General features: G+C 39.0%; 2 protein-coding genes across 5 annotated transcripts in view; one reads left to right on the forward strand and one right to left on the reverse strand.

The window, feature by feature from the left end:
- Nucleotides 1-11245, forward strand: part of PPP4R4 (protein phosphatase 4 regulatory subunit 4) — a 119323-nt gene extending 108078 nt beyond the window's left edge. For all 4 annotated transcript variants that reach the window (XM_073349556.2, XM_073349559.2, XM_073349557.2 and 1 more), the window contains 4 exons: nt 101-194; nt 1884-1954; nt 5164-5314; nt 10065-11245. In XM_073349556.2, the coding sequence (XP_073205657.2) occupies nt 101-194; nt 1884-1954; nt 5164-5314; nt 10065-10089 (341 nt within the window). In that variant the 3' untranslated portion in view covers nt 10090-11245. The remainder of the gene's footprint in view (nt 1-100; nt 195-1883; nt 1955-5163; nt 5315-10064) is intronic.
- Nucleotides 11246-14220: 2975 nt separating this feature from the next.
- SERPINA10 (serpin family A member 10) lies at nt 14221-23551 on the reverse strand. The gene is made up of 4 exons (XM_073349561.2): nt 22882-23551; nt 18434-18707; nt 16911-17058; nt 14221-14412 (listed from the first exon to the last, which is right to left on the reverse strand). The coding sequence occupies exons 1-4, from the start codon at nt 23549-23551 to the stop codon at nt 14221-14223; spliced, it is 1284 nt and encodes a 427-aa protein (XP_073205662.2).
- Between the last annotated feature and the right edge of the window lie 855 nt (nt 23552-24406).

A 24406-nucleotide genomic window follows, 5' to 3' on the forward strand; every position in this document is an offset into this window, starting at 1 on the left:
ACTGAGAAGAAGTAATGTAAACAGACATTCTTACTACTGATAAAAGACAAATTGCAATAATTTCCTCACTTTAAATGTATTTGCGGCTTATTTGTTTCAGGCAAAGAAGGGAAGAAATCTAAGTTGGTTCGAAGCCAGTCTTTCAGTACTCAAGCACTGCATCCAAAATATGGCAGCATAGACAAGTGTTCTAAGTATGTTTTCTTCGAATAGATTCCACTCCTAAGGTCAAATTCTGGTTACCTCTTATAGAAATATATGTATTCTCCAAAATATGGAGAATATACACCCCAAAATGTACTCCTGAATTCTAAGGTATAACACCCCAAACCATCTTATAGTTGTGCAAAGCAGGACATAATCTGTCCCATCTCAGAACTCTGAATAACCTATGAGGTATATTATCCATTATCACCTAATACTGGTTTGTACCTATAGCATACCTGCTTTTGGCCAAATAACACCACTTTTCTTATGTTGTGCTCTCATTTGCAAAACACTTCAGGATATATTTTCCATCTGGCTATTTCCATCCAGGACAATGGCACAAGGAATACTCTTTTTGCAGCAGTTGTTATCCATTTTATGCAGACACCCTTACTCCTTTTATTGTGCCACACCCCTACATGGACAACATGCCAGACTTCTGTGAAGATGTAATAAATGCTTAAGGCACTAGGTCAGCAGTATACTTTAGTGCATGCCTAACTTTAAGCATGAGTAAATAGGACTGCTCATGTGCTTAATGTTAGGTGCATGCCTAACAGTGGTGCAAGTACGGTAGTACGCTCTGGCACGCCGTACCAGTAAGATATTCATAGCTGGTATGGCATACCGGAAACACAGGAGGAGCCTGCCCCCAGCCCTTCTACACAGCTGCGTCTCCTGAGACCTCCGGCTTGGGGTCTGTACAGCAGCCGCACCGGAGGACAGGGCTGGGGGCAGTATAGCAGCCGCGCCAGAGGAGCTGCTGGCATGGGGCCACCGCTGCGGTTCTCGGGAGAGCCCTGAGATGCAGAGTTATCCCGGGAACCACAGCGGTGAAAGGGGCAGAACGTGGTGCCACTGGGCAGCCCCGCACTGGCAGCTCCTCTGGCACAGCTGTACCATCCCCAACCCCGCCGCAACTCCCCCCCCCCCCTCCGTCCTCTGGCGGAGCTGCTGTACAGACCCAGGCAGGAGGACTCCAGAGACGTGGCTGCGTGGAAGGGCTGGGGGCAGGGCTCCTGGTGGTACAGCAGCCGTGTTGGAGGAGCTGCCAGCGTGGGGCCACCAGACGGCCCCACGTTCTTCTGCTCCTTTGGCTGCTGCGGTTCCAGAGAGCCCTGATTTCCCAGGAACCACAGCGGCGAAAGGAGCAGAATGTGGGGTTGCCCCATGCTGACAGCTCCTTCAGCACAGCTGTACCGCCCCCAGCCCTTCCAGGCATCTGCGTCTCCTGAGTCCTCCTGTCTGGGATCTGTTCAGAAGAAGTCTCCAGCGTAGCGGGAGGAGGAAAGAGCACCTCCTCCAGGTAACATGGCATGGATGTGTATCATGGGGGTGGGGGAGAGCACGGGGACCCTGGGCTGGGGGTGGGGAGGAATCACATGGGGGGATCACGTGCCCCCCCCCTTTGTGTCCCTCCCATGAGTGCAGTGTACTGGCAAGAAATGATTTCTACTTGCACCACTGATGCCTACGTACCTTGTTAAATAATGGCCTAAATGAGCAGTTTCTTATAATTGGGAAATGTGTGAATTTTTTGTATTTGGGTGAAAAAATACCATTTTAATACAAATCTGGACTTATAAATGGCAAACATTTGAAGACCCAGAAACACTGCTTGTGACTTACTTAGTTTAATGTGTAATAGGTAATTTATCACCTAATTGTTTTTCTAGTAAAAGTTCTGCAACAGGATATACTTCTTCTATACCAGGAGTGGGAAAGGGTTCTATGCTACCATTTAGTGGTAAGTGTTGTTGTATGTATCAAAGTAGCTCCTAGAGGCCCTGGAGAAGTTCAGGGCTCCATTGTACTACTGTATCAACACCGACTAAAAGACAGAGACTCTGCTTTAAAAAAATAGGACTGTACTTGACAAAATGAAAAGAGCAGGAGAGGAACATTGATAGCAACACCTGGTTATGTAAACTAGCCATCTGATAACTGTTTGGTTGCAAGTCAAAAAATAAAAAAAATAAAAATTTTCGATAATCCCTACTGCCCACCTCCCTAGCCATTATCAGTTTGGTGTTCTGTTGTAGTCCCAAATGAGACTTGGGAAGAATTTGAAGTAAAATCGTATAGGGTCTTTACAAATTAATTCTGGACGGGTGTTCCAGGCATAAAGGGAAGCATAAGATAAAGCTCAAAGTGACTTCTTAGAGAATTAGACAAGCCAGTGATGGAGAGCTGCATAGTTGGTAGACAAGGGAAAGAAAGAAATGATGGTTAACAAGGTTAATCCCGGAAAGATTAGTTTTCTATTATTTGAAGTATCTCTTTTTTATTTTAGATTGCATAGTTTAATTTGTTTAGTTTCCAGATATGGAATGATCTTTAAAGATCATTACTACATTAATCGTAAATTTCACTCTGGCTACGGACAAGTGGACAAGAGTTAATTTGAGTCATATTGTGGTCAAACTGAAGATCTTTTAAAATAGCAATTACAGATATTTCCAATGGTAAATGCTTATACAGTACAAAAGCTATACAAATAAAAAATGGTTCACCTAAATGTAGTTAACATTAGACTGTTTAAAAATGTCAATGGCACATAACATTTGAGACATCTATATACTAAACCTGCTTCATTTTACTCTCTGAATATAGGTTTGCAGAACTCTTGCAGAAGGCATTCCAGAATTGCCAACCCCAAGCATTCAAAAATCATGAGTCAGACCATAAAAAAAATCATAAGAATTAAAAATTATAACTGTAGAGTTCTTTTTATTTGTTTTCTGGTGTTGGAGACTTTAGGTTAATGTTGTCAAGCTTTTCTCTACAGCAACATCAGCTCTAAACTTCCTTTTTTTATTCAAATATGAGATTCTCAAGTAATAACATGATTCCAGCTGTTGGGTGCTTTTTAAAAAATCCAAATGGTGACACTTGAGATAAAATCCTCAGAGTTGGCAGCACTGGAATTCTGTCTAGGTAGAATTTCCTGTCACAAATGTTATATCAGATATAGCTAGGACTGCTCCAATACCCCTTACTAGTCAAACAGGCACAAATATGACAGATTACCCTCTGATAGTCATTTTAATTGGACAATTTAAAAATACTAAATAAAGATGGTTCATATTGACCCAACTGCTCTTCCTTGATTTGATCACCTTGTTCCTCAGAAGGTGTCTGTGTTGCCCATTTTCACTGAGGTCCTTTGAAATTTAATTAGAAGTAATAAGTTCTGACTTTTCCTCCCTGCCCCTAGAGGTGCTTGACTCCATCCTGTCTAAAATGCTAATAAAATCATTTTTTAAAGCACCAATTCATTTATTAACCATTTTCAAATATGCTCTTCTGCGGTGTTCCCAGGTTCTGTTTCCACTTGAGGAGTTTTTGCATGCAAAGGCAATGAGAGGATGTGTTGCTTTTTCAAGGTGGGACTAAACAAAGACAGTGATCTTGCACTGCTACTCTATATCCTGAACATGGTCTAAACAAGAGGATTTCATTCTCCAAAATTGTTAATGATGTACTTTTGGAATTTTTAAAAACTTTTTTTTATATACGTTTGTTGATTAGCAATTTGCAAGCATTTAGAGATGGGATCTGTCAAGGTTCCTCCCCCACTCTGAACTCTAGGGTACAGATGTGGGGACCTGCATGAAAACCTCCTAAGCTTACTTTTACCAGCTTAGGTTAAAACTTCCCCAAGGTACAAATTAATTTTATCCTTTGTCCTTGGAATAACCACTGCCACCACCAAACTCTAACTGGGTTTACTGGGAAACGTAGTTTGGACACGTCTTTCCCCCCAAAATCCTCCCAACCCTTGCACCCCACTTCCTGGGAAAGGTTTGGTAAAAATCCTCACCAATTTGCATAGGTGACCACAGACCCAAACCCTTGGATCTGAGAACAATGAAAAAGCATTCAGTTTTCTTACAAGAAGACTTTTAATAGAAATAGAAGTAAATAGGAGTAAAGGAATCACCCCTGTAAAATCAGGATGGTAAGTACCTTACAGGGTAATTAGATTCAAAACATAGAGGATCCCTCTAGGCAAAACCTTAAGTTACAAAAAAGACACGCAGACAGAAATAGTCATTCTATTCAGCACAATTCTTTTCTCAGCCATTTAAAGAAATCATAATCTAACACATACCTAGCTAGATTACTTACTAAAAGTTCTAAGACTCCATTCCTGTTCTATCCCCGGCAAAGCAGCATACCGACAGACACACAGACCCTTTGTTTCTCTCCCTCCTCCCAGCTTTTGAAAGTATCTTGTCTCCTCATTGGTCATTTTGGTCAGGTGCCAGCGAGGTTACCTTTAGCTTCTTAACCCTTTACAGGTGAGAGGAATTTTCCTCTGGCCAGGAGGGATTTTAAAGGGGTTTACCCTTCCCTTTATATTTATGACAGGATCCTATGGATTAACCAGCAGAAAAGACAGCGAGCACTCAGTAAATAGAGAAATATGATCATATTTATGCATTGACCATTTCTTAATATACTTTTTTCATTTTCAGTTGCTTTTCTGTGTAACATATTTTGCAAAAATATATTTTTTTAAGTAGTAGACTCTTAGACATGAATTTGGACATTCCTGACTGGTGTTTTTAAAAATAGTAGTTAGACATCTAGATGCCATAAATTGTGCTTGCAATTATTTGCATTCACAAATTTTGTATGTAGAAAGGGAGACCCAGTTTTAAAAAGCTGCCTATTAGACATATATTATATCAGAGACATTTCATGTATTAAATTTGGTTCATTTTCTGTAGACCTTCTCAAAAAGTTTATAGATTATCAGCTATTTTTCAGTACTTTGCCACACCATTTTTTTTTAGTGAAAATCTTTAAATTAGCAAAGTTTTTTTGTAGATAGGACAATTTTATGCTATATTGCAGTCGGAACACCTGTTCAACCTACTGATAGATGTGTTGTCGCTGTGTTTCATTCAGACTTAATTCCCTGTATAATTGTCAACTACTTTCTTTCAGATGATTCATTCCGGACTCGTTCCACCAATATTAGTGGAAATGCTGTTTTTTCTTCCAGCACCCCCATAGCGACTTCCTCCCGTAATACAGCTAACTCAGTTGACCAAAAGAACAATGGGACTAAAGAGAGTCATTCACGAAAGATGAGCTTGTAAGTGATTGGTTATAGTTATGAGCACCTTAAGGGAGCTATTCACAAATGGAACTCAGAATAGTCTGTAAAATTGCAGGGTTTGTTTTTGTGTGTCCCATATCTGTTACATGCAATTTTCCATTTCCAGATTTTTATGTACACAAATATTTGGGTATGGAATATTGCCTGTGTGAAAATTTGGGTTCTCAAAAGCATTTTTAGGACTATATTGTGCCCCTTTGAACAAGTCTTTCATACTGTTCCTTAAATGTGTCTTTCCAATGTGGCTATCTATTTTTGGGAATAGTGTATCAGTATTCCCTTGCATATGGTTGGTTTTCAACGAATCATATACTCTGATACTTTGGCTATGTGTAAATATGTGTTCCTAGTTCAGAGGTCTTCATTCTAGTTTACAAATACAAAATTACTTATCTAGTCATTTTGTTACCTGAAATTATAATGATCTTCTTAATTGGAAGTGGTATTATATGATTCATACTTTTGTGTATGCATACAAAAAAAACCCTTCATTGTGAAGCAGTTTTTGGATTGCTATATTTGACATATTTCTACAAATTCATGGAAATTAAAGAAAAGGAAAGCCATCTAACAGTATATATCCTCTACTCCTCCATCCACAAGAACGCACATTATCATTACCACAATTAGCACACACCAAAATCTGACATTTATTCTGCCTCCTCTTCCAACACAACCAACTGCTACACCAAACATCTACAATTACTAGCTGTTAAGTTAAGCTTCTTAAATATGCTCTGTGTGTATAGCAACGCACCCTATCAGCTTCACAATGAAGTTTTTTGTTTATTATAGGTGGAGCCAGTAGAAACACCTATTATTAAGGTTTTCTGACACTTAGCATTATAAAACCCTGATTTCAGTTTCTCACAACTTTGCTAGACTAACTGTTTGGCTTGAAATTTTCCATGGTAGCTGTGTGCCTCAGGCTGATTTTAATTTCAGCTAAAATAGTTCAGCTCTTTAAGAGAAAGAGATTAGAGGAAGATATATTGTTTTGTCCATGTTAAAAAATTCTGGCCACTTTTTTCTTTGAAACTCTAGTGCTCCTATGCGTTGGAGAAGGGGCTTGACATTGGACAAGGGGCATGGTCTTTGTGTCAGAGATGTGCCTTTTTCCTTGCCTGTGATAATCTGCTCAAATTTGGCCAAGTTACAAGCCTTTGAAAAATTACAGTTTCCACAGGCGCTATGGAGACTTTTTTTAGATTTTTAGCAACTAAATGTCCCAAAGATTCCATTCACATTTGGCATGCTCTAGCCCAAGGCTGAGTAGAACTTTTCCTTGCAGTTGCAGTTCTGGGGTGCTATGGGCCATGCTGGGTCTGCGTATGGTCACCTGAACTAAGAGCGAGTCTGCTGATGACCCATATGGGTGTCAGCATGTTGAAATTTCTGTTTTTTCAGGGTTTTTTTAAAAAAACCTAGGAAATTACAGAAACAAAACTATGTTCAAAATATTATTCAGGTTGCAGGTGAAGGTCTGAAAAGATTAGGAAGTGACAGAATCAAGGTTGCCTGTCCCTGGGAGTAAATCAGGTTTGTGCAGTGAAGGAGGCTGTTTATAGGACCCTAGCCTCATTTGTTGTACCAGCTGGAAGGTTTTATAAATGAGGCAGGGGACTGCAGGAAGAGAAGAGAGTGGGTCTTGCAGTTAAGGTAGTTGAATGCTGCCCTGGAAAACTGTATTCTATACCTGCCTGTGCCATAGAGTTCCTGTGTGATGCTAGGCAAGTCTCTTCAATCACACTTTTCACAGACACTAATTGTGTGTTCCTCATTTTCTGGGTGTCTGACTTGAGACTATTGGTATGTCTACGCTGTAATTAATAACCCACGGCTGGCCTGTGCCAGAGATCGGGCTCTGGTTGCGGGGCTGTTTAACTGCAGTGTAGACATCCGGGCTCAGGCTGGTGCCTGGGCTCTAGGACACTGTGAGGTGGGAGGATCCTAGAGCTCAGGCCTGATTCGGAATGTTCATGCTGCAATTAAACACCCGCTCTGACAAGCCCGAGTCAGCTAGCACAGGCCAGCTGTGGGTGTCTTATTGCAGTTTAGACATACCCCTTGGGGTCAGATTTGAAAAAGTGTGGTGTACTCACTGCAGCAACTGAAATCAATGCTTTGAACAGAGAAAGTGCTATGTAATGGTAAGTGCTAGATGTCTCAACTTGGGCATCCAAAATTAGTGGATACTTTTTACCTTAATCTCTCTGTGCCCCATCTGTAAAATGAGGAAAACAGCACTCTCTCTTCTCAAAGAGGGGTTGTGAAGATAATTAACTAATGTTTGGGAAGCATTCAGATATTATAGTGAAGAGTGCCATAGCAAATCTCATGAGGAAATTAATAGTTCAGTCTTCAGAGCAGGGTTTGAATAGTGTGCAGTAATGAAGGCATGAGATCACACACTGAACTAGTATAAAATAAAATATTGAATAGCTTCTCCTTAAGTGAGCACCATCCATACTGTGCACTGAATGAGGCAGGGGTACTATGGAAAAAATAGTATATGATCAAGTAATCAGACTTTCTCTCAATACATATACACAAGGGTGCCCAACTTTTGAGTGGTTGACTTTGCAACATTAATAATGTTCTGTTCACATAGTTTTTGTGTGTAATTACTTATCTGTTTTTATTTTTGTGTATGTATGTAACTGAAAGATCAAGGTATCTATAGATTAAAGATAAAAATCACAACTGCATATGTTTCTGTTTAATTTATTTTTCATTTTAAATTAATATATTGTTTCAATCAATTATGATATAATTACCTATATTTAACTGTTTCACAAACCTCTCTGAGGCAAATTAATAGAAGTTCACTGGTAGCATGATCAAAAATATGAGTGAATCATTTTTATGATTTGTAAATGGAGCCATAATCTTCAAGGGACTTTCTAATATCCACATGAGGTACTTGAGTGCAGAAATTTTCATTGGAATCTTTACATTAGCAAATGTATGTTTGCAAACTTATGTTGGAGTTCAGTTCCTTCTTGGGCCCACATCAGAGATGAACACAGAGAAAAATGATCCATCTCATTCTTGGAATAATTTATACATTTTAAATTAATCTAATTTAAATCCTTATCCAATTCTCACAGTAGTTAGTAGAAAGACACCTATTGACTTTAGTGTGATTTGATTGGGCCCTTAGATAGTTTTCAGGCAGAAGAAATTACGTGAGTTGAGAATTGTGCTGAAGATGCCTCCTTTTGTATCTATGATGTCTTAATCACAGAAGATAAGAGGCTCTGAATTTATGTATATTTTGGAGTGTGGAAGAATCCCAAAGAACATCAATTAAATGCTTCAGCCCACAAGAGACCTCTCTTAAGTCAATTTTCAGAGAAAAGCATGTGTAGATCTGATTGTTACTAGCGAATAGACAATATTAGATTATGAGTCATCCTAGAATAGATATTGACATGAATCATAAATGTTAGGAATGATATAAGAATCCAATCGTATACTATTATGATGATTAGTTTTATTGTTTTCATATATGTATTCCCTCATTTTTGAGGATTTTATAAATTTTCTTTCAGCATAAGTGTTTTCCTTATTTTAATATAACAGGATAACTGATTCAAATACAGGAAGGAAAGTGAATATCTGTCTGTGCTCTATAGATGATTCAATAAAAATGTTGGCCCGACAGAGAGACAATTTAAGAAATCTGTTTTAATGTAGTACCTGGGCAAACAGATAATGAGAATTTTGCACTCACTTCAGTGGTTTAGAATCAGGCTCCTAAAGAGCAGGGGTGAAATCCTTGCCCATTGAAGTCAATAGCAAAGTTCTCATTGATGTCAAGGGGGCCTGGATTTCACAAAAATCTCAGTAACCAGTTTCCAGACCATAGATATTGGTGTATGAACCCATAATAATATTGGTTTGCCTACATAACTTGATATAGTATCTATCATCCTTTCAGAGGAATAACACTGTTTAGTGGGTTGAGCACAAGGCTGGGAGTCAGGAGCTCCTGACTTCTGCCCCCTTCCTGCCACTGACTTTCTGTATGGCCTTGAGCAGGTTACATAACTTTATAATCAATGTTATCCTACTCCCATTTATAGTTAATGGCAGTATTAAAATCAGTGACAGTTGGAGTTGGTTTGGGCCCTGTTTCCCCTCTTCTAAAATGAGGGCAATGAATATAGTGGTGTCTATATATTAGAGTGTCCTAAATATCTTTGATAGAAATGCCTTTTGATATGATGGGGTACCAAGAATCTCTGTTAGCACAGAGCTCTGAAATTAAGTGTTGCTCTTCCAGAGATCTCTGGGCTTTACATGTATTTGATGAATTGAGCCTCATAACACTTTTATGAAGTTGGCAAGTAGTATTTTACAGACAGGTAAACAAAGGAAATGATACATTGTGACTTGCCAATTCACATGTTGAAATCAGTGGCAGAACCAGAAATAAAACCCAGGAGACCTTTAACCACAAGCTATATCATTCCCTAGAGTTGTTACAAATTTTACCAACCTAACTTAAGCCTTCTTGAGCAGATTTACTTGAAAAGTACCCCCACACTATGAAATATATCCTAAATTATGAGTGAATTGACTTTTTTTTTGTAAGGTGTGTTTCCAAGTAGTTCCAGCTTCTCAGATACGCTTCATATAATGGCACGTTAGTATGAAGATATTACTGAATGCTTGAATATATCAACAATATTTTTACATATGTTTCTTCTTTTGTATAAAGAAAAAACAGAAAATCAAACTCTTAGATGATCATCTGACAGAAAAAGAAGCACACCAAAGACTGCTGGAGGCAAAGTGGTTTTGTGATAACAATGGTTGGAGCTACAGCTGGGGAATCTGATGACTGGACAGGAGAGACTTAGTGCATCTTGCAATGTTAAAACCTATCTTTTAAGCAAATTCCTAAGTTGTAAAATAACTCCATATAAATAATGTAATGGTTGCAGAATTCCAATGTTGTAGTGAAGTGTTAATGAAATGTAACTTTAGCTATGTGCTTTAACTGCTGCAGCTAAAGAGATAGGGTTTTTGTTCTTCAATTATGCCTTTGTAGTTCAGATTCTTGGATTTAGGATGCAAGTGTCCTATTTAAATGTACTTATTTAGGGTTTTAGCAGTTCCTAACATTGGTTTGTTATGGAAGAAAAATATAGCTGAAATTGTTCTGTATATGGGATTAACCGAGATATTAATTTCACCTTTCAAAGACTCTTCAAACTAAATTTAAACTAAAATCCAGGAGTACCACTAAGAAGCTGTCTTGAAGCATAAACTGAAATAAGATTGTGCTGTGAATTGGGATGTGGTATCACTACAAGTACTAACTCAAGTTTATACAAATCCTTTACAAGTTTTCCAAAAATGTTAAGAGCGAATACCTCCAAACAATATCAGAATTATTTCTTTTGTTTCATAGGACAATTTTGTTGTATAAATACATTGTTTAATTTTTAGTATTTCAGATTGTATTTTCTTTTACCTAATAATTTTAAAATGATGAATCTAGTTTTTAATTAACTGTTATTCCAGGCTATCATGCTTTAGCTTTGTCAACATTTGTTTGTATTAATGTTTCTATCAAAATTTGCCTGTGAAAAACATGCAGTTCTATTTAAAAAGTTCTATTTATGCCAATACTTGAGAGATATTGTATGAAGCTATTGTCAGCTTCTCTATTTCAAAATGCAATCAGCATAACTATATTGATATCAGAAAATATCTGTTTTTTAAATCTATTGGTGTATGATAAAGATGATCTAATTTGTGAATGCATGTGTGTGTGGTTAGTTTTTACCATGTGAAATAATGAATGATTAATTTACTCAAAATAAAACTTAGGATAATGCAGTACTTGCATGTTGCTGGAAAAAAGAGTTATTTTTTGCAATGTTTATTTTATAATTGAAGAGAAATAAAAGCATTTAACGATATAAATTACGTATTTTAAATGACACTGAAGCCAGTTTTATTGCTCTACTGTGAAGATGTGCATTAGCGTCTTGCAATGTATAGATTTGTTAGCTCCTCATAGTATATTTGAATTTTGGTGAGCCTAGTCATGGGGGTTTTTTGTTTTGTTTTTTGTTTGTTTGTTTGTTTTATTCACTGGCATTGTTTGGACTCTGTGGTCATAAAGTTTTGTGAGGCATCAGCTGGAGTCCTGTGTCCAGTTGTGGGCAGCAAAGCTTAGGAAAGATGTGGACAAATTGGAGAGAGTCCAGAGGAGGACAACAAAAACAATAAAATGTTTAGAAAACCTGACCTGTGAGGAAAGGTTTAAAAAAGTGGACATATTTAGTCTTGAGAAAAGAAGACTGAGGGGGCACCTGATGTGAACTCAAATATGTTAAGGGCTGTTATAAGGAGGACTGTGATAATTGTTCTCCATGTCCATTGAAGTAGGACTGGAAGCAATGGGTTTAATCTGCAGCAAGGGAGATTTGGTTAGAGATTAGGAAAACTTTCTAACTACACCTCTACCCTGATATAACGTGACCCAATATAACATGAATATGGATATAACGCGGTAAAGCAGGGCTCCGGTGGATCAAAGCAAGTTTGATATAACGCGGTTTCACCTATAACGCGGTAAGATTTTTTGGCTCCCAAGGACAGCGTTATATCGGGATAGAGGTGTATAAGGGTAGTTAGGCACCGGAATCAGTTTCCAAGTGAGGTTGTGGAATCCCCACCACTGGAGGTGTTAAGAACATGTTGGACAAACACATGTTAGGGATGGTCTAGATTTACTTGGTTCTGCCCCAGTGCAGGGGGCTGGACTTGATAACTTGTTGAGATCCGATCCAGCCATACATTTCTTTAACTCTATGATTGGTTCAAGACTGCAGTATTTGTTCTAATGCCTGAGTTAGGCTCTTGTAAATTACAGATTCTTTTTGAAAAGTCTGTTCTGAGTTTTCCACTATGATCAACAGTTGGTATTGGTGCAACAACACAAACATCACAAAGAAATATCAGGAGATGGTTGAGCCATGATTATTATGTCGCTTTCCGTGACTGATGGCTATGTTCTTCCCTCTCGCCTTTCGTCCACATTGCTGGCTCTTTGGCAGGAAGATAGTGTTTTCCCTCTGGATAGTGTTTTCCCCTTCACCATCCCCACTTTCTGGCCTTGTGTATCGACTTGTCTGTGTCTGCCTGCCTGCCTGTAGATGAATCTGTCTGTTTACATCTATGTAGGTACTTTTATGGCTCCCATCATCATAGTAGCTGAGTAATCTTGAAAACACCTCAGTTGTACTTCGGGCAGCTTTCCGGAAGACCATGTGAAGAAGAAGAGTTCCACTTGGATCTGTTAACTTCATGAGAGCTGTATGAAGCAATCCAGAAAAGCCACATGTGGCTCTACACACACACACAGGTAGAATGTAATTATATAACTGTACTAGTTGAAGGAGAGATACTGCTGTCCTTTCTTCCTTGACTAGTCCCATTGAAATCACTGGGCTTCTTGTTTTGCATTGAGCTCTCAGAAATACACATTTTAAAATGTTTTTTTCCTTTCACTATTTCAGTGCCTCTAGTCTGTGAATGGAGTTATTTTCCCTTTCGGAAGCTTGCTGTCTCTTACTAAAGGCAGCAATCTACCTTTTTTAGGTATGTAGAAAACTTTTAGATTAATCAGTTTATAATGTGCACATTACCATGGTATCTAGGTGATACAATATGGCAATGTACTTCAGCAGGGACTCAGTTTTGGTGGTGCAAAATAGAACTGAAAGAGTCAGCTTTCCCAGCTGTTGTTGAAGTTATCTTTTGGAAATATTTTATCGTTTGTAAAAAGGCCAGTTTAAATGTGCTTTTATTAGACTGCGTTCGTGTGCCCTGAGAAGCTAAAATGCATTTGATAAAACTGAATAACCTCGCTGAACTGAAAACCCTGCTGTGACCTTAATTATAGGCTTGCTATTTCTCCACAATAAGAAGTAAATAAAATTCTTAAGAACAGAGTCTATAGATCCCATGCTTAAAACTTGACCCTGCTCCCAGTGAAGTAAATGGCAAAATTTCCAGTGATGACAGTGGGAGTAGGCCCTTAATTCTTCTCATTGCAGTAGAGAATATTGTTAGAAAGTAGGCCAAACTGCAGTGTTTGGATGTGAACTTTCCAAATGTTTTGGGATGTTCGGATCCAAGGTTTGCATTCAGGCTTATCTCTAAATGAAATATATCTGAATTCTATCATTAAAATGTTGAATTTGGGACTTTCAATTTCGTACTTTTGAAACCTTTAATGATGGTAGCTCTACAAGACGTTATTTTGGAGTTGATAGTATAGCCTATTGGACCACAAGTAAATATTGTCAGTATTTTTAAAATACACTTTAAATTTTTTGTTTACATTTTGATGATTCTTCTGTAAGAAACTATTTTTTCTGTGAATGTGAAATGTGCAGAATGGTGGATCTGTTATACAATGGGGAATTAAACACAAAATTAAACAGAAATTAGCGTCTTTTAACTCAAACATTTTATTGAATTGCACATATACAGAAATATCTAGTTTAGATCACAGAATAAAATATTTGAACTGATTTTTATAGTATACAATCAGTAATCTTAAGCCTACTGTTAGATGGCTGTCAGAAGGAGTAGTTTAGGAAATACATAAAATAACATGCATCTTTTGAATAAATCTCTATTTTGTCACAGTTATTGCCTGAGCTAGATAATCTTGCCACTTGGGCATTAACAAAAATAATTTAGTAGGACATGCTGCTGATTTGAGATGTGAAATGAATCTGTTTTCATATCTAGCTAGTTTTCAGTTCTAACTAATTCAATGTAATAGTTTTAAGAAAATAAAAATAAAACTTGGAATATCCTGGAGATAGACTAGAAACTATTGTCTTCATTCACAGTTCTGTAGGATTAACCACTCTGCCCATGAACAGCAATGTTTTGAAAGTTTCTTCGTAAATCATAAAGAGGAATGGCTGGTTAACTTTAATGGTAGGAGGCATTGAGTATGCAGTAATTTCTGACCCACTAACAGCTGCTGCTTCTGTTCCTTTCTCATCCACTTCAATTACTGCTCTTTGGATAATCTGATAATGTAAAGAGAACAATATTATAAACACCAAAAACGAGACTCCTTATGTGGAGAACAGTCATCAAAGTTCCAAACAGCTAATGAGTGGCAGGCCTTTGACATACAGACCAAGGGACTGAGGGTCACTGTGCGGATCTGATCTTGCAATTGATGGCTGCACTCACACAAAGCCCCATTGGCTCCAGTGTGACTGCACAGCTGCCCTAGTCCATCTGTACCCTATCAGTTGCAGGATCAGAGCCTAAGAAGCTTCCTGGATACCTAAGAAGCTTCCTGTTTCTAGAAGCAGTTATACAATTTCTGTGTGCATAATTTGGCAGGGTAACTTTCTTATAAAAAAATGAAGGCTGGACCTTTGATCTTCAAACCACTTTTCCTAGCCACTCCTTCCCATAACCCAAATCCATGCATAGCCCAGGTTGGCCAGACCACAGAATCTGTTTTTCAGTTAACTAACAGAATGTATAGAATGAGCCTTCACTTCCTATTCCTGCTGACCCTGCATTCTGTGTTTCATGAATAAATATGCAGGCAAATGTCTATTAGTGGTTCAGGTTGTTTGTTTCTTTAATTAGCTTGTTTGTGATTAAGTTTAGTTAGTCACAAACATTGAAAGCTTTACTTGGTTAAATACTGTGCATTCTGAAAGTGCTTATAAAATCATAGAAACAGGACCCGAAGGGAGATCAAAAGTCATCAAGAAGTCATTTAGTGCATTTCTCCATGCTGAAGCACAATTAAGTATACCTAGACCATCCCTGACAGGTATTTGTCTAAGCTGTTCTCAAAAACCGCCAATGACAGAGATTCCACAACTTCCCTTTTTAACCTGTTTCAGTCCTTAACTATCCTTATAGTTAGCAAGTTTTTCCTAATATTGAATCTAAATCTCCCTTTATGTAATTGCACCTGTCTTGTCTTATTGCTATATGTTTATAATCTTGAGAAGATTTCCTTGAAGCAAACAGTAACCCAGAACTAATGAGTACAGCCATACAAAACAATCCTGTGAGGTGTTTGCAAGCCCTCAACTCCCTCAAAACTCACTGGGAATTAAGGACACTCAATATCTTGCAGGATCTGACCCTTTCCTCTTTATTTCTGTAGTGTATGCATCTAGCTATTTCCTCAATTCTTAAGCCTGTGTCTGCAAGATTCATGGTTAGTTTATGGTCTCGGACATAAAGACAATTAAAGATGTTAACATCACCAATACCAAACTCTGCTCACTGTGTTCAGGGTCCTAAATCTGTTTCTGAACTAATGTAACTCACATGGTAACATTCAATAAAATGCTGCAATGGCCCTATGCCAGCTGGTGCATAAATTGCTTTTAAAATCAGTTAACAGATGCTATTAAAATTAGATTGTTTTATAATAGAATTATTAGCCAGTTAATGCTGGATTATGCCATTTTTCCTGGTATCTGCACAAGGGGAGAGTATGCCACAGATTCTCAACCTGATTTACACACATTAAATGGTATACTAGCCCATAAACTAAACATCTTCTATTTTATCTTTTGTATTTTTACTCTTGGGATATGAAATAACCTTTCTGATTAAGGTCAGCTTACAAAGCTGTCATAGTTCAAATACTTTTACATTTATAAATTTGGCAAGGCAACTACTATGCTCTTTAAAAGGGTGCAACATATGAGAATCACAGTGGTCTGTTTGGTATGGAATGGGGTAGGGCCATGTTCATGTTTTGTCCTCTTTGGCATGTCTCTTACTGCTGGATGGTGTTGGATTGTGGTGGTTCTCTGCACAGGTGTACAGAAGAGGTGGGGGAAGTTTCTGAACCAGAGCTGGGCGAATAATGGACTTGTCAGTTTGCTAGCAATTCTAAAAAATAACAAAGAAAAAACCTGTTTTGGGTCAACTTGAGAATGAAAATTTGGTGACACACAAAGCCAAAAATAATTTTGTTTTGGGTCTAAAGAACCCTTTTTAAAATGTTCACCACTTTTTAAAGTTTCTGATTCTTAAGTACCATTACAGGAAATTTCGAAACTAAAAATTGTTTTGAACGGTAAACACTTTTCTTTTGAAAATGATGGAGCAAACTGTTTTGATATTTTTCTGATTTTTTTTTAACTAGAACAATTTGGTGGAATTGACAGAAATTTGTGAAAGGTTTTAGTGTCACCAAATCTGTACATTTTGCTGAAAAAATGTTTCTTGTAAAAGATGATGCCCAGCAATACTCTGAACTTCCTCTCCCACTGCTTCTCCCTACAGCTTTGTGCAAGAGAAGCCAAAATATGGCTGTTACTGGAGTGACAGTCAGGAGTCCTGGGTTCTATTCCTGGCTCTGCTCTGAGACCTTCAGCAAGTCACCTGATCCTTTTTGAGCTCTTTGAGGCAGGAACTATTTTCCACGATGTATTTGTACAATACCTAACACAACCAGGTCCTGATCTTGGCCGTGCCCTCTAGGCACTAATATAATACAAAAAATAAATAACAAGAAGCAGCTTATAAGTCTTACCTTTGATACTTTTACAAATCTTTGATCTGTGAGTTGACTCAGGTCTGCCCTCTTTGTGAAGAGATTTTGGATTCCCAGAATACGAAGCAGTTCATGCATCTGGTATTTCTGGTCTAATTTGAACTTTGGAAAGAAAATGTCCATTTTTCTGTAAAAACATAAATACTGGTAATACAGTGAAAAAAATGACAAAGTCCTAATTTTGGAACAAGAAAAATGTCCTTATCACAGGCTTGATTTTTCTCCATGAATTTTGCTTGTCTCATTATCCTAGAATATACTCAGTAATTATTATTAGAAGGATCGTTCAGTAATATTTTGCATTTCATTACACCTTTCATCAGAGGATCTAAAAGTTCCCTATAAAAAATAGTGAAACCTCCTCACTTGTATGATGCAGAGCCCTGACATTTTTCATAAGGTGTAGCCATATTGCTCCCAGGATATGAGAGAGACAGGGTGGTTAAGGCAATATCTTTTACCGGACTAACTTCTGTTGGTGGGAGAGACAAGCTTTCAAGATACATGGAGCTCTTCTTCCAGTCTCAAGCACTTGGAGGTAAACATGGGACTCGAACTGACTTTTTCAGTAGCAGTGAAGTTCAGTTTGAGTTCCACGTTTGCCTCCAAGTACTTGATACCTGAAGAAGAGCTCTGTGAAGCTCTCAAAAGCTTGTCTCTCTCACCTGCAGGGGTTGTCCAGTAAAAGATATTACCTCACCCACCTTGTCTCTCACTTGTATGAGGCAGACAAGAGATATATAATAGTCACTTCAACTAATACTGAAATGCAACCAGTTCTGGGATCAAATTTAGTAGTGCACAACATGCTATGCAACAGTTTAAGGCAGGAAGTGAAGAATAATTGAAATGTAGGGGAAGCTAGGTAGGCGGAATGTAAATCCCTGTGTAACAACTTGGGAAAGACAGCAGGGCTAATGTTTTCTCTCTTATGAAAAATGTCAGGGCCACAAGGGGTCAGAACCTCTAGTTTCCTGCAGCACAGTATCCCCACTTCTATGATGAGGCGTTGATTAATTCAATACTGAACCAGGGGAAGGAGTGTCACCTACTGAATCACATTTCAAATGAAGAGATTAATTTATTTTACATTTTTATAGCTCACCCTATTTAATATATTTGTATTTACGCTTCATTGCCCAAGTAGGAAATCCCTTAATGAGTAGGCTGCACACAGTGGTTAGCCATGCTATTTCAGCTGGAAGTGCCAAATTGAAGACCACAGTTAGGACCTGATGTTTGGGCTTAGAAAGGCTGGACTGTGCTCTGTAAGACGTACATTTCTTAGTGGGATAGAGGGGATGAATCAGTCTTAAATGAAGGCTTCAGGTGAGAACCCTACACCACTCTTATGCACAAAGGTTCTGTTTTGGGGGATTTAGAAAGACCTTGCCTTTGTGAGGATGCCACTCCACAGAGAAACCAGCACGTAAGTGGGTTTCTTTTACCTCAGTAAATATGAAATATGTTAGTATCATCAGGATGTCAGTATGAAGCTATACCTGGTCTTCATGTTTCTAAGCCACGATTCCACAAGCTCTGCTGTTATGTGGTCTTCAAGTGAAGCGTAGTCTCCCTCCTTTTCCGGCATGGCAATAAGCATGTGTGCACTCCCTCTGTAGGGAAGTTTTAGCACAATGCATTGTAAATTCTTATCCAAAGTTGAGGCAACCATGTCTGATTTAAACATCATGGGCACCTGTACGTTCCTATACTTGTCTATATAGAAAGTCTCCAGTTCTGTGAACCTTGTATTAAATGGGTGCAACCATTTGCCTTAGAAAAGAAAGAAAGAAAATAATTATTCACACTCACACTTGCTCATGGTAACAGTTCTGAAGTCCTTAAAAATATTATCCAATTGTATCTGTTGCTATCTGGTCATGTAGGATTTGGGACCCTTTGTGCATAGGATGGCTGGATGACAGCTATGATATCTTTAGCAAACATACTTCAAAACTTTTATAGCACAGGACAGCAAAACCACACAAAATAAACAGGTCTAGGCCCACGAGGGATGGAGAGGAAGGAACATGATCAACAATATTGTCCCTTTGTCCAGGTGGTCAATTACCCCCAGGCTCCAAACTAATAAATATTCCTTTAATGTATTGAATACCATATAATCATCCATTTTTTGCAGAAATGCCACTTGACTCTGCCACCTCTGCTAGAAGTCTGTTCCACCTATTCAGTACTCTCTTTTTAAAGTGATACCTCCCATATATTCTCATTCATTGAGCATCAACAGTGGGTTGCCTCCCTTATGAGTGCTATGGACGGACACCATATATGTTGATGATACTAAGGCCTGCATTTCCTTTCTACCAAGTCTAGACAGAACCATTTCTTTCCTGTCTCAATTTCTGGTAGAGAAAGGGATTTGGATGAAATCCAGCTGGGTTGGGTTCAGTCAAGATAAAACACAAGTGATGCCTGTTGATAAAAGATGGTTGATTGCTGATGGGGAATTGGCAGAAATGATGAAGGCATCTGCAGGCTGATTTTTTAGAGGTTGTCCATCTGAGTCGTATTTGGATTCATCTCTACTTACGGCTTCCAAATTAGCAGTGGTGGCCAAAAACACCTTCTTTCACCTTTACACTTGACAAAATCTTTTATTTTCAAAATGCAGAGCTCGTCATGATTATCTATGGGCAACAGGGGTTGGCTCACTTCATTCCCTATGGGGCACCTGGCATTGGCCACTTTGGAAGACAGGATACTGGGCTAGATGGACCTTTGGTCTGACCCAGTATGGTCAACCTTATATTCTTATGTTCCTGCTTTTGTCATCTCAAGGCTAGACTACTACACTATTCTCTACCTGGAATTAGCCTTGTTGTCCATGTAGAAGCGTTGGCTACTGTAAACAGTACTTGCCTTATAGGTATATTATACCTATGTGCCATGCTCTGCACTGGTTAATTCACTTAAAGAATTTAATTCATGGTGCTGATTGCTATCTGCTGAAGCCTAAATTATCCAGCGTGCTGTTCTTAGACATGGACTCTGCCAACAAATCCACACGAACTCACAGGAGCTTCTGACAAACTGTTCTCCCTCATGGGCATTCATCCCTGAATTTGCTACTGCTAGAAAGCAGTCAAAGCCTGACCTTTTTTTGGAGTTGGCTGTAAATCATAGCACTTTTTCAGGCTTTCTCCACTGCATTTCTTTTAGTAACAGGCTGTCTTCTAACTGTCTTTTCCCCAAACTCAGTGTCCCAGTGTTGTTACTCTGTCTAGGTTTTTTAATACCTCACTCATTAGTAAATTATCAGGGTATCTCTACTCACACGTAAGCCTAGCCAATCTATTTATTATCTCTGTATCTTGGGTGGGCTTCATTACATCTTAACTAGCATTCTTCAAATAAAGGAAACAGAATTACACACCAGACTCAGACTATGTCCCAGTAAGTGCTACTAAGCTGTCAGTACAATAACATTGGACTCTTGGTGCATCTCCTTTTAGCTTATTTTACTGCTGCTGCTCAGCTGTTCCCCCATCTCAAGGAAAATATGCCTTGCTCTGAGCTATTGTGAGATGAGCCCCCATACCAGACAGCAAAAATCTCTGAACTTCCACCATGGAGCATTCTGCTCGGTCCTCTTTGTTTTGTTTTACTTTTAAGTTTGCATCTGTTTTCTTTCTTCAAAAGGAGAGAACTCTCTGTATGCTGCTGTCCTCACGAGAGAGTTGTACACTGAGCCAGAGGCTTTTCATTCACTCTCATGATCCTGGGACCATGGGCACCAGCCCAAGTCAGAATTAAATGGTTTCTCCTGGCCCCAAGGGGCTGAAACTACTCCTGCGGATTGGGACAGCATAGAGACATTATCCTGGCCACATCTCCTTTTCTCTGTCTGTGTCACTGAAATCAGCACCAGATCCAAGGCCCCACTAAACCCAGAAACCTCCCCTTTGCATTGTCCCAACTGGCTATTTATATGTCAAGGAGGAAGGAAACCACACTGTGGAGCCATTTTTCTTCCCTCACTTAAGCATGCACCTAGGCAGTGTTTTCCTTGATCTCTTCTTGGAGCAGTGGGCATGGTCTGGGATTCTCTGCTCCCTCTTTGCCCTACTTTTGTCCCTGCACTCTTGTCTTTTGTCCTGATCAGTTGACCCAACTTTTTCTGGCACCCTTCCCCTCTGATTGAGGGGAGTGGACAATCACTATTTTTGCTACATGGGGCCTCCTTTGAAAAGTCTGGTCCTTCTCAACTAGAAGTCAGAGACTACTGACTGCAGGGGGAGGGACACAGGAGCTTCTACACCAGCTGTTCATCAGCAGAGAATCACCGTGTGTGGTGGAGATGCATTAGATAATTGCTGTGTGCTCCTTGACCTAGACAAGAATCTAACTCCTTGTTTTGTCTAGTTCTGCTATTTAACTGGAAACTCATCCTTCCTCTTCTCTCACGCATATTCCGGGCACCAGGGACAATCTTATTTGGATTATTTTAGCTTTTTCAAGTAGTACAATGTCTTGAATTGGAAATTTTTAATGTATACCCTGCCCATCACTCATTCAAAGGACCTGGGGGAGCATTATTGGGGAAAACACTGCAATAAAATGCACCCTTATAAATGTGCCAGGTTGCAGCATTTTAATGTTAGAGGTAATATTTCAGCACGCCTGGGAATTCTGGAGAGGTTGAAGTTACTGCTCCAGATCTGACCCCGGTTCGCAGTGACCAAAGTTTATCGTGTGATAGCTCTGCATACCCGTGACCTGCAGAATCCTCACCATCATAACGTTTCCCATCGGAGTTTCATCCCTAAGAGGACTCGATGACTTCAGGGACCTGAAGGTGGACTGAAAAATCACTGGTTGCTCTAGGGGAAACTCCAGCTGGGGCCTCTGGGCCCAGGCTGGCCTCCTTTGGCTATGTGAAACTGAAAGAAAAGAGCTGAACTCCGGTCCTGGGACAGCTAATTTGCTGTGTAATCAGGGAGCCTTGTTGTGTGACAGGCAGTTGTGTGACAGGCTCATTACGGGGGGTAGGAAGTCTCTGAAGAGTCTGCTTCTCCTCAGCCTAGTTGGGGCTGCTACGTGGCCCTAGCAAATAAACTTTGGCATGCTGTGCTTATTTTTCCTAGTTTGATTGCACCTCTCCTGCCAAGCTAAGGGCCTTCCAGATTCTGATAACTTCTTTTGGTTGCACCAGATCAATACATGGAAGGTCCTCTCGTGGGTTAGGTGTGGTTCTTTTCCCTGATCAAAGAGACTCTTGTATGAAATGGGGAAACTCTGTGTTGCCTTGACCAATGCACTCTATGAGAAATGAATTGGTGCCCTCAGCCCAGTGTCTAGAGTACATATGCCCATGTTACAGCTATCATTATAATGGGCACCGCAATAATGGCTTATTAGCAGGGAGCCCAGGGATTCAAGGGAAATTGAACAACCTTCTCGGCCCTCAAGATGAACCCTTCAGAAAAGGGTTAAGACAAGTTAATATGGTGCTGAGAGGAAGTTTTCACTGCCTCTGTCTGTGTTCTAGCTGTTCTGAGGATGGAGGTCTGCAGCATTCAAGGCCCTTTTCAGTACCACTAAAATCGTTTACAGTTTTAAAAAATTAATTTAAAAAAGGAAATCTAATGGGGGACCATGGGGAAATACTGTATCTTTGAAAATGCTTTTCCCCAAAGGAGAAGCCCCTAGCCACTATCATTGTATTTGAATTACTGACTCAATTATAATGGGTATCTCACATATGTACAGATCCAGTTTGCAGTGAACTCAGTAGCACTGGCAGGTTTACCTGACTTGCCTGATGCACAAACGTTCAGCACCGTATCCCGAGCTCAGTTGCAAATCTAGAGTAGCAACGTTGATCCCAGTGGAGTTTTTCTGGAGCTGCACTAAAGTAACTGAGATCAGAGTCTTGCCTGTTGTCTTTTTATAAATGATGATATTACAGTATAAAATCAATCGTTACCTTTAAAGAGAATGTAATCCACGAGAACCAGTTTAGCATGCTGGTCAAATTCTTCAAAAAGCTTTGGGATTTTTCCTTTGGTCTTCTTGTTAATATTCTGATTTATGATATTTTTTGCATGGGTGGAGTTGTGAAAATCCACATTTAAGAATTCCATATCAAAGTACTGCTTGGATAAATTAAGGAAAGGCTCCTTCAGTCTGAAGTTCTTTTGAACAAAAGACAAACTACCTCTCTGCAGAACAAGCTCTTCATTCTCTGTGATGTTATCTTTCAATTGTTTAAACAAAGTTGGCAACTGATGAAAATTCTGTTTGCCCTGCAAAAGATGGAGGTTTGTACCCTGAACGATTTGCTTGTAGGTTTCCCCTTTAGCCGCGAGCATGAAGACAGCCATCACAAATGACATAGAGAGCGGGGAGAAAAACACGTTATTGTCATGCTTCAGTGCTATTTTCCTGTAGAGATTGAATCCAAAATTCATGTTCTTTTCAGTGAGGTTGTAAAGAGTGAACTCTAGAGGGACTTGCTCTTCAAATGGCTCTGCGGTCTCAAGATTCTGCAAGAGACTCTCCTCTTTATCTTTCTTTTGATTTCCATTCTTGCCAAGAGATGTGCTTAATTCAGTGCACATTTCACATAAGAGAAGAAGGCAAATCCCTGCTTTCATTTTGGAGTCCAGCAGTGAGCTTCTTTCTTGTCAAGAAAGTGAAAAGAAACAACAAAGTCAATGACAATTTTTCTTTTTTTAAATTGAAAATACCTTGCTTCTGGGTTCCAAATAAAGAGGTCATGGAGATAGCCAAATGGTTTGAAGTTCCTTCTACCATGTAATTCTCACCAACCCCTCCCCCACAAGTTACACACCAATGTAAAGTTTGAATGGCCAATACCCAAATCAAAAGTGAAAGTGAAAGTAATGGAAGAGAGAAGTATCCATTCTTTCAAAATGGGTGCAAAAGAGATGTCATGACCTTTAGCAAGGGGCTCACTTCATATGCTACCTACAGTTCATGATGAAAGTCCCTCACTAATCTTCCTATGTTAAATTGAAGCCTGTCTTAAAAGAATAGGTCAAATTTTCAGATGAGGCACCAATTTGAGATCAAGGGTCTGATTTTCAAAAGTGCTTAGCCCATTCATCTCCACCTGAAGTCAATGAGAACAACCCATTTTTAATGTAATAAATACAAATGTAGAAAGCGAGAGAAATACCTTGTTGACCATTAAAGGGCTAGTGTGTATAATGTGCAGTATGTATAAAAATATCAGCATTGAGTTTCTGCACAATGTATACTAAAAAAGTCAAACTGTAACCACTAGTTCTGAGTCCCATACATCTGAAACTCTGAGAGTTGACCATACTTTAAAAAAACATGATTGGGAGAATTCAAAAGTTTTACATTTCAAATTGCTTGAGAATCCTTTTAAAAATTACTAGAGGTTTTGTGAATAACTTGGACCTTCTTTTCTAGGGAAAATTAGCCTGAATGACATGTAAGTGTGTTTTTCCAATTACACAGAA

Source organism: Lepidochelys kempii, chromosome 6, assembly GCF_965140285.1.
Source record: "Lepidochelys kempii isolate rLepKem1 chromosome 6, rLepKem1.hap1, whole genome shotgun sequence".
NCBI lineage: Eukaryota > Metazoa > Chordata > Testudines > Cheloniidae > Lepidochelys > Lepidochelys kempii.